The sequence below is a fragment of the Rosa chinensis genome, chromosome 2 (assembly GCF_002994745.2).
Source record: "Rosa chinensis cultivar Old Blush chromosome 2, RchiOBHm-V2, whole genome shotgun sequence".
Taxonomy (NCBI): domain Eukaryota; kingdom Viridiplantae; phylum Streptophyta; class Magnoliopsida; order Rosales; family Rosaceae; genus Rosa; species Rosa chinensis.
Genome location: NC_037089.1, coordinates 15670546 through 15685847, shown reverse-complemented (window position 1 = coordinate 15685847; position 15302 = coordinate 15670546). Strand labels below are relative to the sequence as shown.

Genomic DNA, 15302 nt, shown 5'->3' with positions numbered 1-15302 from the left:
AAAAAGGAGAAGGAAATGGCGGAGGGAAATCATGAGCTCCAATGTCCCTGCATAGAGAAACTGAAGAGAAAGTGCAGAGAGAAAAAGAAGCCTCAATTGATAAGCATGAATGTTTGAAATGGCCTGATTCAAAGAAACCAGATTCAGTTGTGTATGTCTGTTTTGAGAGTGTGGCCAAATTCAATTCCACTCAGCTCAAGGAGATTGAAATGACTCTAGAAGCTGCTGGGCAGGACTTCTTTTGCATGGTGAAGAAAGGCAAAGATGAGTAGTTGCCTGTAGGATTTAAAGAAAGTATGAAAGGCAAGGGATTGATCATCAGAGGTTGGGCTCCTCAGGTTTTGATTCTTGATCATCCAAGTGTTGCTCGGTTTCTGACCCATTGTGGGTGGAATTCCACATTGGAAGGAATTTCTGCTGTGCTGCCTAAGGTGACATGGACTCTGTCTGCTGGGTAATTTTACAATGAGTAATTGGTGACCCAAGTACTGAAGATTGGGGCTGGAGTTGGTGCTCAGAAATGGATTAGGTTTTTAGGGATAGGAAGGAAAGTGGAACATCTAGTGAATCAGCCATCACATCCACCAATGCCTAATCGACTGCTGTACTCTTCATATGCAATATCATAACATAACCAGGAATATAAGGCAGACAACGAGAGAAACAATGTGACATGAAGAATTATATTGTGTATTATCACATTGATTCTGAAAATTACAAGACAACAATGGTATTATATATGCAGACAAAATATCTGATGATTTTTGCAAAAGCAGAAGATTAAATCCAACAAGCAGAAGGAAATGCGGGGGGAAAGAACCATACATAGACAGCTCTCAAAACTGAAACTTGGGGAGCCAATTTAGGTTGATATTCTCCTTGGCCACCACTATGTGTGTGCCTTCGATAGGTAAGAAGGGTTGTCATAAGCTTTGTGTCTCATCATCACATATCACTTCGAAATGCTCCAGATTTGAAACTGATAGAGGCAGCTCTTGCAATCTTGAGCAGTCTCTCATGTTAAGCTCTCTTAAGCTGATCAATTCACCAAAGTCTTCAGGCAACTCCTTAATGCTGAAGCAGTAAGATATATCAAGAGATTTTAGCATCTTGAGGTTCCCAGTCGAACCCGGCAACTTTGCTAAGCCTGTACAAGACCTTAGCCTCAACAATTCTAATTTGGCCAGCTTTCCAATATCTTCAGGCAAGGCAAGTAGTTTATGACAGTTGGTGATGCTGAGCTTCTTTAGATGAATCAAATCACTGGTGTCAGCAGGCAATGCCACCAAATCATTGCAATAGTCAATGTTCACTTCCACTAGATTTGGCCATGCATGTGAAAATTGGATTGACCCATTGCTGAAAGCTTGACCAATATTACACCATGAATAAAGAAATCTTCTGGAGACCATTCAATTGCATGGGGTGCTTGGCTATGGATGGAATTGAGATGCGTTCCAATTTCATTCTCTTCAAATATGATGATGCACACAGTATTTCGAAATTCGTTAATTCTGAAGGCACAATACCATAATTTGTGACTACCAGTACCTTCAACTTAACCATTTTCTCCACAAATTGGGGTAATGCATAGTTCTTGGTCTGAAAATTCAAGACTAGAACCTCAGCTACTGGTAGTTCCATATCGTGCCATTTTGTTGAAAACGCTCCATCTGCAAACAACATGCTATATGATGTTAGTATGTGGAACAATTAAATGTTAATCAGTATTTAAATATCTGCGTGTAAGTGCAAACATGCATCCGTGTTCATTACTGCACGCACGCGCACACACATTTATAATTGCTAGAGAGAAAGATGGGACAACCAGTTGAGATAGATAACAGGCGAGCCTTCATGTAAAAGATAGATAACAGGTGAGCCGTCATTGCATCTTTGTGATTCAATGCATGTAAAAGATATTGAGAGCCAAAACTTGGAAATGAACATCTTGATGTCACCAAAATACTGAAATTTCATTGTACACATAGTTCATTTAACTTCTCAAGAAGGGACTTTGATTCAGACCAAACATCATCCAGGAGGAGAAGCAAAGGCTCTTGTGCAGTTTCCTTCAGAAATTCCTTCAGCCAGCTGAATGCATTGTCTTCATTTGGTACTTCAGATTCCTGGGATCCCAATTCTTGACATAGTTTTTTCACAACAATGTAGTTGGACTTTTTTGAAACAGTAATAAAGATTTTCTTGGTGAATTTATCTATCCAAACACAACTAAACAAAGGTGTCACCAAGAGATTTTTTGGATTGGTCTACAAATTTAAAAGAAAGAGATGAACTATTTCTAAGCATACCACATTACGGATGTAAGTATCAAAATACCAATATTACGGTTGTCTTGAATAAGTAGCACTTTTATCTGTCTTGACAGAACTCAATTGCAATAGCCAGATATGAAGAGAATATCTTTCAATCCAGTCAAATGTAATATTCAAGCAACACCTTATTACCAAATTTGTAGCTTGATCGATTATGAAGTTACATAGAAAGTTCAAATTTATCGAACAGCCTAGATTAGATGCATGTGAGTATTGTCAACTACAGGATTCAAATTATCAAATGGGTGTATGATGTCTATCTTCAGAATGAAATGCCACTAATGCAGATCAAATGATGTTAAATTTCTACTCCCATGTCCCAATGCTTCGCAAGAAACAAAGGATTTAAAGTATAGCATCATCATATCATACCTTTGACTTGATCATCATGATATAACATTTTAGCCAAAGTGGTTTTGCCAGACCCTCCAGGAGCTGTTATTACAAGCATTGACCCCCCATCCTTGACAAGCTTCATGTTCAATTCCTTCACATGCGTGTCCAATCCTACTGTATTACCTGGAAGTTCAGGTACTTCAGTAGTCATCCAAGCTTTAGATTCCCCAGGTTGATTTTGTATCACAATTAGTATATTCTCTACCGAAGCCTCCACATTCTTCAATGTAGCTGCAATCTCCTTCACCTCTCTTGCGGTGTCCTGCAGAACCACTCCAGTCCCCTTCACCTCTCTTGCAGTGTCCTGCACAACCACTCCAGTCTCCTTCACCTCTCTTTCGGTGTCCTGCACAACCACTGCAGTCTCCTTCACCTCTCTTGCGGTGTCCTGCACAACCACTCCAGTCTCCTTCACCTCTCTTGCAATGTCCTTCACATCCCTGCTGGTCTGCACTTTCAGTATATCAAACTTACTTCCTAGACTTTCCTCCCATTCAATAAGTTTGTTGGCGTATTTGTACTTCTTGAAGAGCTCCCACACCCGAGACTTTGAGCACTTGACAATGAGCTCGATGCCAGACTCGATAACTTCTGTTAAACCTTTTAGTTCGTTACTTGAGCGATCTAATACCTCATTACTCTGCAGCATATCTTGGATCACCGGCTTTAGAGCTTCTAGCTTTGCTTCGATGCCTTTGAGTTTGCCTTTAAATTTAATATTCTTCTTGATGAGGTCTTTAAAGGCATTGCAGAGCTCCTCGAAAAGTTTCTCCAGTGGATTGATCATTCCTTACACCAAAATCAGATAAACTAAACACAGAGGGCAGATATTATTAGAAAAACTGAGGAAACTGAGACCACGAAATAAATTTGGAATCCAAAACATGAATGTCATGTGTAACCCATGTAAACGATAAACATGAGACCAAAAAAGCAATACATACCTACTTTTTTCTTGGTTAGTTGTTGATCCTGCAAGACAAGCAAAGAATACTGGATGTTCTTCTCCAATCAGAAAAAGAACTAAATATTGGTCTGCGACTCGGTGCATCTGGAATTTGGCACTATGATAATATACACTAATAATTCATTGGGGATTGAGGAAGCTACATAGAAATTTCTGAATGACTTCAACATTGACTCCCAGAGAGAGACTTAAAACTTAAGCAAGCAAACGCGGATTGACTCCATGCGAGATGGGGAGACTTGATTTTTTTGGTATAAGGGGCACTTGAGGCTTAACCAGTCAAAGCTTAAAGAAAAAAGCTTGTCGACCAAGCAACTTCCTCGCTCTTTCATGGCAAGGAATATGAATCCACCTACCACATATTGTAAGCTATCCCTACTACGTCTGAAAAGAGGAACATTTTACCATACTTTTTCACGACATGCATCATCTCTTAATATGGGTTTACGTTAACTTCCAAAAAAAAAACAAAAACAGCTCTCCCTATCTTAATGACATCTTCCCAGTCTCCTTAAAAATGACTGAAAAATGTTAAGGGTGATATTTTAATGGAATGTTCTCATTACTATCAAGTATACAAAAATACTAAGCTACTTTTGAGGCAAAGAAGCACTTCAGTCTCGGTATCAAAAATAGAAGCACCTTTGGGCCAGTCGTTTAGTTTTTTAAGCCATGATTCTGTAAATTTTCCACATAGAGATTTTCCGACCACTTCAATAGCAAGTGGACATCCCTTACAATGCCTTACTATCTGCAGTCCAATTTTGTAGATTCACGTCACTTTGAAAAATTCTATCTATTGTTGTTCTTGTTTCTGTTTCAGTACATCAGCAAGCATATTTGTAGATATATACTAGTGTTAGTGTATCAGCAAGCATAAATATAGGATATTTTGTAGCTAGATACTGTAAATAAGCAAAGCATATATATTGTGCATTATAGACTACGAAATCACCTTGTCCTGAAGATTTTCTGGAACATTATAGCTCTTATCTCCCCGGATTGCTGAATGCCGAAAAAGAGTCATCGCATCTTTATGAGTCAATGCATTTAAAGGATATTGAGAACCAAAACTTGGAAATGAAGATCTTGATGTCACCAAGATACTGAAATTTGATTGTATACTCTGTTCATTAAACTTCTCAAGAAGGGATTCTGATTTAGACCAAACATCATCCAGGATGAGAAGAAAAGGAATTTGTGAGGTTTCCTTCCGAAATTCCTTCAGCCAGCTGAATGCACCATCTTCATTTGGGAATGTCGATTCCTGGGAACCCAACTTTTGACATAGTTCTTGCACAACAATGTAGTTGGACTTTGTTGAAACAGTAACAAAGATGTTCTTGGTGAATTTATCTATCCAAACACAACAAAACAAAGCTGTCACCAAGAGATTTTTCGGAATGGTCTACAAATTTAAAAGAAAGAGATGAACTATTTCTAAGCATACCACTAATTATGGATGTTAAGTATCAAAATACCAATAGTACGGCTGTCTTGAATAAGGAAGTAACACTTTATCTGTCTTGACAGATGTCAACTGCAGCACTCTCATATGCAAATATGAAGAGAGTAGCACTCAATCCAGTCAAACGTGATATTCAAGCAACAGCTTATTACCATATTTGTAGCTTGATTGATTATGAAGTTACATAGAAAGTTCAAATTTCTCTAACAGCCTAGATTAGATGCATCTGAGTTCAGTTATTGTCAACTACAGGATTCAAATTATTAAATGTGTATGATACCTATCTTCAGAATCAAATGCCACTACCGCAGATCAAATGATGTTAAATTTCAGATCACCACTACTCCGAAGTCCCAACACTTTTCAAGAAACAAAAAGAATTAAAGTATAGCATCTGTTGTAAATATTTGTGGATAATCATGTAAATAGATGTTGAGTAATAGGTGCCTATCCCTATAGATTGGTGATTGATAGGTTGTAATTGTAGGAGTGATTGGATTGTAATTAAGCATTACCCTTTCGTGTACACCATGTAGTCCTATATAAGGCTCCTTATGGTGAGATGAATAAGACACACAATCTGATTCTCTGTGTCCAAACTCTCTCTCTCTCTCTCTGAAATTTTTTCTGTTTTACAACACGTTATCAGCACGAGGACTCTAACCCAAGCCTTAGCCAGAAAAAAAACCCCCCTGCTGCAGCCTGTTTGCACGCCCCGAAACCTCTTGATTGGGACCTCAGATCAAAATCTTTCCTTCATCAAAGTTGTTCGTCTCTACCTCTTCTCTCTGACCTCCAAATTTCAGCCATATTGGAGTCGTTTTGAGACCTGTACACCATTTGAAGTGGCAGCTGTTCAGAAGAGAATCTGCTCCGCGTTCACGACTAGCTCTAAGATTTGGATCGAATAGCTTTGAGATTCGGGATTTCCTACCAGAAGAGGCGAATAGTTCTTGGATTGGCTGAGAAGACAACCTTCTCAGTTCTGCACACATAAGCTGAACATTCATCCGTTCTTCATCAAGTAATGTTTTCCAAAATCTAATTTCATATTCATGTTTATTGAGCCTAATGATTGAATATGAACAATCACCATGATGCATGAACCCTAATATTTGGTATATACATATTTATATATATTCGTTTATGTGTCTTGGTTTATTTGGCTTTGGATTGTTTGGTTGGAAAAGAAAAAAAAGGTTAGGATTCTTGGATTTGAAGCATTTGGTCCAGTAGTACCATATAGTGCATACCAATTAAAAAAACAAGCAAAAAGAAAAGGGATTCTGCTGCTCCTGGGATTCGAACCCAGCCACATCATGCATTAGCCTAGCACATTGTACACTATGCCATTATGGCTAGCTGGAATTTACCAACACCATTTAATATTAATACTGCCATAAGCAGATTCAACTCCATATAATTGGTGATTGATCAATTGATTCAACCTGTGATTTGATTTTGATTGATTTTATCCAAAGCAATTATCATAGTAATTTATGCTCATTACCACAATCACTTCATTATCACATTGAGACAATTCTGAATTATTACGTGAATTATGATAGAAGAATTATGGGCTTAATTTTTGGTTACACTAATTTGAATTTGCCATTATAATTATTTATGCTAGAAGCATTATGGGCTAAATTATTACATAAACATTGTGCCAGAAGCATTTTGCCAAATTTATTACCTGTACATAATGCCAGAAGCATTAATGGGATTTGAACCCATTTCCTTAGGTATATAACCGCTGCATTAATTTATTTATGTTACGATTTAATAACTTATATTGAATTTGGTTATGTTATAATTGTGAATATTAATAGAGGCTGAGTCAGAAGCTCAAATCAAGCCCAAAGTCATAACAACAAATTCGAGCCAGAAACTCAGGCCCAAGTTGCAAGGCCAGAATAGATGCTCACTACATGTTACCATGACAAAAGTTATGAATCTTCTCAAACTAGGCTCATCCAGTTGGATGCGATGTCAAGGAAAGGTTCAGATGAGGCCGTGTACTTAAGCGAGCCTCGCTCCACCTAAACCTCATCTTTCCTTACCTGGTTGTATTCAATTGGAGTTACCGAAAGGGTTGAGTAATAACTTTTCATTCCTTGGCAGATTAGCCTGAGCCCAGCAGGCCCACTCTCCCTCTGCAGGACCTAGCAGCCCAGTAGGCCTCACATACTCTTTGACTAGTGCATGAAAGCCTAGGTCACGAGCCCGCAGACTAAGCTCGATAGGCTTCACTATCAAGCCCACTCCTTCTTTGGTCTAGCAGAATCAAAATAAAAGGAAAAATGATTTCATATTGTAAATAGATTCTCCATATCTAATATGTGTAATTAATTGCCAGAAGCATTTATTTACATAATTGTATGATAATTAATCTGTTATATTACTAGCATGCAATTAATATCTCAATTGATTTGTAATTTTTATTTATCCAATTTGTGAGATATTATTACAATTTACTTTATTCAATATTATTGTGTTACTTGCCTAAATTTTCGCACTAGAATATATGTGTAGAAAATGCAGGTACCTAATGAACTAGAAGTTCTAAATGAACCCGTAGTTCATACATATATCGAACTTGTAGTTTCGATAATGTCGTTTAAGAAACTTGAAGTTTCCTTCATAAATTCACCACACATGATAAAACCAGTAGATTTTACATGTCTAATCCGATTTTTCATACCATGTTATAGAACCTGAAGTTCTCATTACTTGCTTATGGATGATATTACCCAAAGCACTAATATTATTTGTTCATTTCCTGTAAGAAATGTCAAATCTCAACATGTTTGACTTTGTTGCTTTGGAGCTCTCCAGAAGAAACTATCTAAAGTGAACTCAAGATGTGAAAATTCATCTGACTGCATAGAAGATAAGATCAACAATCAATGCTAACAATGTCGTCATTGAGGCTTTTAATATGAGTGCCATAATTTTCAAAAAAAAAGGAAACATATGGAGTAAACACTCCAACTTGAGTATCCGATGAAAAGGATATACAGACTCTTTGGGTCGCTCTGGAAGAGCACTTTCACCATCAGATGACCATTTTCTTGCTTGAAGCAAGACATGATTGGCAGAACAAAATAACCCATATGACCATCAGCCACGTGGCCAAGTCCCAAAAGGCCAAGGTGCACGTAATTAGGCTCCACGTGGTAGGAACCATGATGCCATAACTCAACAAGCCTGAGTGGAAAGAAACACTGGTCCGGCCCGCTGCCACCAGAATCAGTATGATCTTTGTTATCGATGTGGATGAGTTGACTGCTGGTCCCGCACCTGTTGTGCGATAGCTGAAGCAGTAGATGAGTATTACGCCGGTCGCGGAACTCGAAATACCAACTTTATTAAAGGGTCATTTTCTATTGATTCCACACTAGAGATCATGGATTTTCAGGCAGTTATTGAACATACCGAATACCGAGGATTAGAACTCGAAGACATGGGTATAATTGATCCCTTGTGTCATATCTATTTCATCTTAATGAATGAAACATCTTCGGATTTTGGTGATTTATGTTTTCAATTATTTTGGATTATAGAAATGTGGTTATGTTCGAATATATTTAATTCAATAAACTTATTCATACATGTGATCCATTGAATTAAATAAATGAATAGACATATTCTGTGGGGAAGTTTGTTATCTGGTTGAAAGTGCTATTATGCACACCATACTCCCAGATCGGAGATATTTTTCAAACTTATTGTCTATTCATACCTCTGTGACAACCGTATCAGGCCAATCCAACCTGATAGAGGGTTATGGCAAAACCCACTATATGTTGTCCAATGGTGCTGAACCTACCATTAATGAGGCCTTATAATCTCCACGTTCCAGAAGAACTTTATTGAGTATTAAGGATATTCGAACCAACGGTTATCACGCTGAAACCACTGAGAAAAATGCGTGGAATATCTTTGCATAACCTCCGAGTGTGCTGCCAGAAGCGTACATTGGGGAAATTGAAATCTGTTAGCTAGAAGCTAACTAATTCAAGCAACTACTTGCTATGGCATGACCTTTTGAGACACCCAGGTCAAAGTATGATGCACTGTATCCTCAACTCATCGCAGGTGCATCCCCTTCTGAATAAGGGTCCTGTATATAATGACACACTATGCCATACTTGTTAAGAATATTTAATACTAGACCATCATATGCAAAGACTAGTATATACACCACCATTTTTCTGCACAGAATGCAAGGGAAATTTGTGGACATATCCAACCACCATGTGGACCAGTTAAATATTAATGGTTTTGGTTGATGTATCGACAAAGTGATCACATGTTACACTATTGTCCACAAGAAAACGCTGCTTTTGCTAAACTCTCACCCAGATCATGAAATTGAGGGTTCACCACTCGGATTATCCCATAAAGTCTATTAGACTTGATAATACCGGAGAGTTTACATCGAAGTCTTTCGATGATTATTGCATATCCCTTGGGATTGATGCTGAACATATAGTTCCCTATGTTCACACCCAAGATGGTCTCGCAAATAGAATCTTGGTAATGCGCACCAAGCTCCTAGTTTTTGTGTGGGGCTATGCAATCTTGCATGCAGCTATGTTGGTCCCGTTGAGGCCCACTGCTACCCAACCTTACTCCGCGTTACAGTTGGTGACTGGGTACGAACCTGATGTTTCACACTTACGCGCATTTGGGTATGCAGTCCTCGTGCCAATTGTGCCGTCACAACGTACAAAATTGGGTCCTCAACAAATGATGGGCATACATGTCGATTATGAATCCCATCCATTATGTGCTCTTTCGAGCCCTTGACAGGCGATCTCTTTACCGCTAGATTTGCGGATTGTCACTTTGATGAGACACTCTTCCCGCCGTTAGGGGGAGATAAGAACATTACCGTTCCTGATGAACGACGTGAATCTACGTGGAATGTCCCCACTATGTCTCATCTTGATCCCCGAACCGCACAATGTGATAATGAAGTGCGGAGAATTCTAGATCTACAGAGTGTAGCCCAAAATATGCCAGACGCTTTCTCTGATCTAGCTAAAGTGACAAGATCATATATACCTGCTGCAAATGTGCCTGCAAGGATAGACGTCCCTGTAGGATGTGTCGTCCCAGATGGACGAGGTACGACCATGGCGGCTAACCAGTCATATTTCCCTGCCCTGAAGTGAGGTGAACTATTAGGTTCGAAGGATTCTTTTCCCTAGAAGAGGGTAAACTTGGCACAAACGAATCCTCTTGACATCGCAATCTCAAAACCGATCCATCTCATGAGATAAATCCGGATTATGGGTCTGTCCTAGAAGAGACGATGTTGGGGGACGCTCCAACATTTGAACCCACTCTCGAGAATAGAGAAATCTCAGTAAATTTAGTGAGATTTGGAATCGGATTGAGATTATCATCGATGATATATTAGTATTTGCGGTGGCCACCGAAATTATAATAAGCGATGACCTTGAACCTTGCTTTGTTGATCAAATTCAACGAAGAGACGACTGGCCAAAAAGGAAATAAGCAATCCAGGTCGAATTAGATTCCTTGATAAAGAGAAAGATGTTTGGACTTGTTGTTCCTACACCTCCCCATGTTAAACCCGTAGAATTTAAATGGGTATTTGTAAGGAAGCGTAATGAGAAAAAACGAGATTGTGATACACAAGGCTCGTCTAGTGGCGCAAGAATTTTCTCAATGCCCTGTGATTGATTACGAGGAGGCGTATTCTCCCGTAATGGACATCATAACGTTCCGCTACCTTATCAGTTTGGTAGTTTCCGAAAAACTGAATATGCAGCTTATGAATGTGGTCGTAACTTATCTCTATGGGGATCACGATACAAAGATATACATAAAAGTTCTTGAAGGACTTAATATACCCGATGCAAATAGTTCTAGACCACGGAACACTCTCTCCGTTAGTTTTGAGGCGTTCAGTTTATGGATTGAAACAATCTAGACGGAGGTGGTATAACCGTCTAAGTGAATATTTGATCGGGATGGGATATGTGAATAATAAACTATGCCCATGCGTGTTTATTAAGGAAACAAGTTCCTAGTTTGGAATTGTGCAGTCTATGTCAAAGATATGAATTTGATTGATATTCCTGAAGAAATCAAGGAAACCGCAAAGCACCTGAAGTTGGAATTTGAGATGAAAGGCCTTGGGAGACAAATTATTGTCTCGACCTGGAGCCCGAGCACAGTGCAGATGAAATTTTGGTCCATCAACCAAATTACATCCAGAAGATGTTAAGATGCTTTAATGAGGATAAAAGCAAGCACACCCATGGTCATCTGAAGTCTAGAGAGAATCGTATTATCCTGCAGATGATAACGAAGAGATATTGGTGCCAGACGTCTCATATCTAAGTGCAATAGGCGTATTATTGCACTTGGCTTAATGCCCTAGACAGGACATCTCATTCGATGTGAACTTGTTAGCTAGATATAGCTCTGCGCCAACACGCTGCCACTGGAATGGCATAAAAGACATTTTTCGCTACCTTAGAGGTACGGCGGATATGGGCTTATTCTATCCCTATGCATCAAGGAATGGATCAAACCCCCTTGATCCTCAGAATGATGCTTGCCTTGTTGGATATGCTGATATAGACTATCTATCAGACCCGCACAAGGCATGTTCCCAGATTGGTTATGTCTTTACCATTGGGAATACTGCAATTTCTTGGAGGTCTACGAAATAGACAGTTGTTGCTACCTCTTAGAATCATGCTGAGATACTAGCTCTTCACGAAGCAGTATATGAATGTACATGGCTAAAAGTCATTACAAAGCATGTTCAAAGCACATGTGGACTGCATTCCACTACTGATGAACCAACCATTATCTACGAGGATAATGCTGCTTACATAGAGCAGATAAAGATGAGTTTCATCAAAGGAGACAACACCAAACATATTGTATCAAAGTTCTCCTTTAATTAGCAACAACAGGAGCATTAGAAGATTGAAGTTAAGCATATTTGATTTGAAGACAATCGTGCAGACCTCTTTACCAAGTCACTACCAAAGTCTACATTTCCAGAAGCATGTTCAAGGTATTGGTTTACGTAAACTATTTGAATAACCTAACATGTAATTTTCAGGGGGAGTCGAAATCAGGGGGAGTATCTTGAAGCATACCCACTTGACCATCGTGTACTCTTTTTGTCCTTCGTCTAGGGTTATTTTGTCCCACTGGGTTTTGTTACCTGGCAAGGTTTTAACGAGGCACATCTTTAGCATGGTCACCCCACTTATACTACATCCTGAAGATGCTTTGATTCGACATATACATGCATTTGCTCATCTTTTCCCTTCGACCACGGGTTTCTCCCAATGGGTTTACCGGGCAAGGTTTTGGTGTAGCAACTCTAATGCATCCCTCTCGTAGACATACTACCTACTTATGGTGCTGATAAGAAGACTTCACCTATCTCTGAAGTTGTGATACTGCTACTCCACACTCAAGCGCGTTGTGCTCTTTTTCTCCTTCGACCAAGATTGTTTTTTTTCCCACAGGGTTTTTATTACTTGGCAAGGTTTTTGACGAGGCAACTTAGAAGCGCTCAGCCTATGCAACACTATTGACATGGAATATCCAAGGGGGAGTGTTGTAAATATTTGTGGATAATCATGTAAATAGATGTTGAGTAATAGGTGCCTATCCCTATAGATTGGTGATTGATAGGTTGTAATTGTAGGAGTGATTGGATTGTAATTAAGCATTACCCTTTCGTGTACACCATGTAGTCCTATATAAGGCTCCTTATGGTGAGATGAATAAGACACACAATCTGATTCTCTGTGTCCAAACTCTCTCTCTCTCTCTCTGAAATTTTTTCTGTTTTACAACAGCATCATCATATAATACCTTTGACCTCATGATCATGATAAAACATTTTAGCCAAAGTGGTTTTGCCAGACCCTCCAGGAGCTGTTATTACAAGCATTGACCCGCCATCCTTAAGAAGCTTCATCTTCAATTCCTTCAAATGCTTGTCCAGTCCCACTGCAAAACGTGGAAGCTCAGGTACTTCAGTACTCATCCAGGCTTTAGGTTCCCCAGGTTGATTTTGTATCACAATTTGGTCCAATTTTTCCTCTATATTCTCTACCAAAGTCTCCACATTCTTCAACCTATCTGCAGGCAAAACCCCTGCATTCTTCTTCACCTCTCTTGCAATGTCCTTCACATCCCTGCTGGTCTGCACGTTCAGGATAACTAACACACTTTCTAGACTTTTCTCCCATTAAATAAGTTCGTTGGCGTATTTGTACTTCTTGAAGACCTTCCACACCCGAAACTTTGAGCACTTGCCAATGATCTTAATGCCAGACTCCATAACTCCAGTTAAACCTGTTAGTTCCTTCCTTGAGCGATCTAATACCTCATTATTCTGCACCATGTCTCGGATCACCGGCTTTAGAGCTTCTAGCTTGGCTTCGATGCCTTCAAGTTTCCCTTTAAATTCAATATTCTTCTTGATGAGGTCTTTAAAGACAATGTACAGCTCATCAAAAAGTTTATCCACAGAGAGGGCAGATAAATATAACACAAAGAGGGCAGATATGATTAGAAAAACTGAGACCACTAAAATTTGGAATCCAATAACATGAATTCATTTGGAACCCATGTAAACAATAAACATGAGACCCAAAAAAGCAATACAAAACTATTCTTTTTTCTTGGTTAGTTGTTGTCTTGTTGATCACGCAAGACAGGCAAGAATATTAGATGTTATTCTCTAATCAGAAAAGAACAAAATGTTGGTCTGCGACTCACCAACTCAGTGCCTCTGGAATTTGGCACTATGATAATATACAGTAATAATTCATTGGGGATTGAGGAAGCTCCATAGAAATTTCTGAATGACTTCAACATTGAATCCCAGATAGAGACTTAAAACTTAAGCAAGCAAACGCGGATTGACTCTACAGGAGATTGGGTGACTTGATGTTTTTGTTTTTTTCTTTTTGGTCTAAAGGGAACTTGAGGCTTAACCAGCCAAAGCTTAAAGAAAAAAGCTTGAGCAAGCAACTTCCTCGCTCTTTCATGGTGAGAAATATTAATCCACCTACCACATATTATAATCTCTCCCTATCTTAACGACATCTTCCAAGTCTCCTTAAAAATGTTTAGAGTGATAGTTTAATGGAATCTTCTCATTTCTATCATATATACAAAAATACTAATTACCAGAGGACATGTTACTGCTGTTGTATAATACTAAGAACTAATACTAGCATAGGTTTTCATAGAAACAGTGCTACAAATTGGCGTGATCACGCCAAGATATAGATTTCATAGATCATCTAGCAAATCACCCATGATATTAAACTGAACTGCTCAGATATTGAAAATTTCCCATGAATTCACAGCTGGGAACTGATGTCATAAAATGTCTGAAAGAAGGTGCCTACTACATTGCTACACTGTCATACTATGCATTTACAAGAATACAAAACCAAATCTAAAAAGGAGAAGGAAATGGTTGAGAGAAATCATGAGTCATACATACAGAGCTCCAATGTCCCCTGCATAGAGAACTTAAAGAGAGAGTGCAGAGAGGAAAATAAGCCTCAATTGATGAGCACGAGTGTTTGAAAAGGCTTGATTTGAAGAAACCAGATTCAGTTGTGTATGTCTGTCTCGAGAGTGTGGCCAAATCCAATTCCACTCAGCTCAAGGAGATTGAAATGGCTCTAGAAGCTGCTGGCCAGGACTTATTTTGGGTGGTGAGGAAAGGCAAAGATGAGTAGTTGCCTGAAGGATTTGAAGAGAGGATGGAAGGCAAGGGATTGATCATCAGAGGTTGGGCTCCTTAGGTCTTGATTCTTGATCATCCAAGTGTTGCTGGCTTTGTGACTCATTGTGGTAGAATTTCACATTGGAAGGAATTTCTGCTGGGTTGCCTATGGTGACATGGCCTGTGTCTGCTGGGTAATTTTACAATTAGTTGGCGACCAAAGTACTGAAGATTGGAGCTGGAGTTGGTGCTCAGAAATGGATTAGGTTTTTGGGGATAGGAAGGAAAGTGGAACATCTAGCGGCTTAACCATCACATCCAGCAATGCCTAATCCACTGCTGTACTCTTTTTATGTGCAATATGATAGCATAACC

General features: G+C 39.1%; 2 protein-coding genes across 4 annotated transcripts; both read right to left on the bottom strand.

The window, feature by feature from the left end:
• Positions 1-669: 669 nt before the first annotated feature.
• On the bottom strand, positions 670-3810 carry LOC112190622 (probable disease resistance protein RXW24L). 3 transcript variants are annotated; one of them, XM_024330073.2, is made up of 3 exons: positions 3677-3810; positions 2709-3542; positions 670-1673 (listed from the first exon to the last, which is right to left on the bottom strand). In XM_024330073.2, the coding sequence occupies exons 2-3, from the start codon at positions 3517-3519 to the stop codon at positions 1378-1380; spliced, it is 1107 nt and encodes a 368-aa protein (XP_024185841.1). In that variant the 5' UTR covers positions 3520-3542; positions 3677-3810; the 3' UTR covers positions 670-1377. The 3 variants fall into 3 exon arrangements, with proteins under 3 accessions (XP_024185841.1, XP_024185842.1, XP_040370072.1); XM_024330074.2 differs by having other exon boundaries at positions 3681-3768; XM_040514138.1 differs by lacking the exon at positions 670-1673 and adding an exon at positions 1687-2218.
• Positions 3811-4267: 457 nt separating this feature from the next.
• LOC112183783 (probable disease resistance protein At5g66900) lies at positions 4268-13721 on the bottom strand. Its single transcript, XM_024322121.2, has 3 exons — positions 13052-13721; positions 4655-5055; positions 4268-4450 (listed from the first exon to the last, which is right to left on the bottom strand). Exons 1-3 carry the CDS (start codon positions 13224-13226, stop codon positions 4268-4270), a joined length of 759 nt encoding a protein of 252 aa, XP_024177889.1. The 5' UTR covers positions 13227-13721.
• Between the last annotated feature and the right edge of the window lie 1581 nt (positions 13722-15302).

What these genes read in the sequence shown, in the direction of transcription:
- LOC112190622 (XM_024330073.2), bottom strand. Translation starts at nt 3,519, where the DNA reads ATGATCAATCCACTGGAGAAACTTTTCGAGGAGCTCTGCAATGCCTTT. An exon ending in TCATGATGATCAAGTCAAAG is followed by an intron (nt 1,674 to 2,708) that starts GTATGATATGAT and finishes TGTTGTTTGCAG; the next exon opens with ATGGAGCGTTTTCAACAAAA.
- LOC112183783 (XM_024322121.2), bottom strand. Translation starts at nt 13,226, where the DNA reads ATGAGTACTGAAGTACCTGAGCTTCCACGTTTTGCAGTGGGACTGGAC. An exon ending in TCATGATCATGAGGTCAAAG is followed by an intron (nt 5,056 to 13,051) that starts GTATTATATGAT and finishes GTGTTTGGATAG; the next exon opens with ATAAATTCACCAAGAACATC. An exon ending in CAGAAAATCTTCAGGACAAG is followed by an intron (nt 4,451 to 4,654) that starts GTGATTTCGTAG and finishes ATTGGACTGCAG; the next exon opens with ATAGTAAGGCATTGTAAGGG.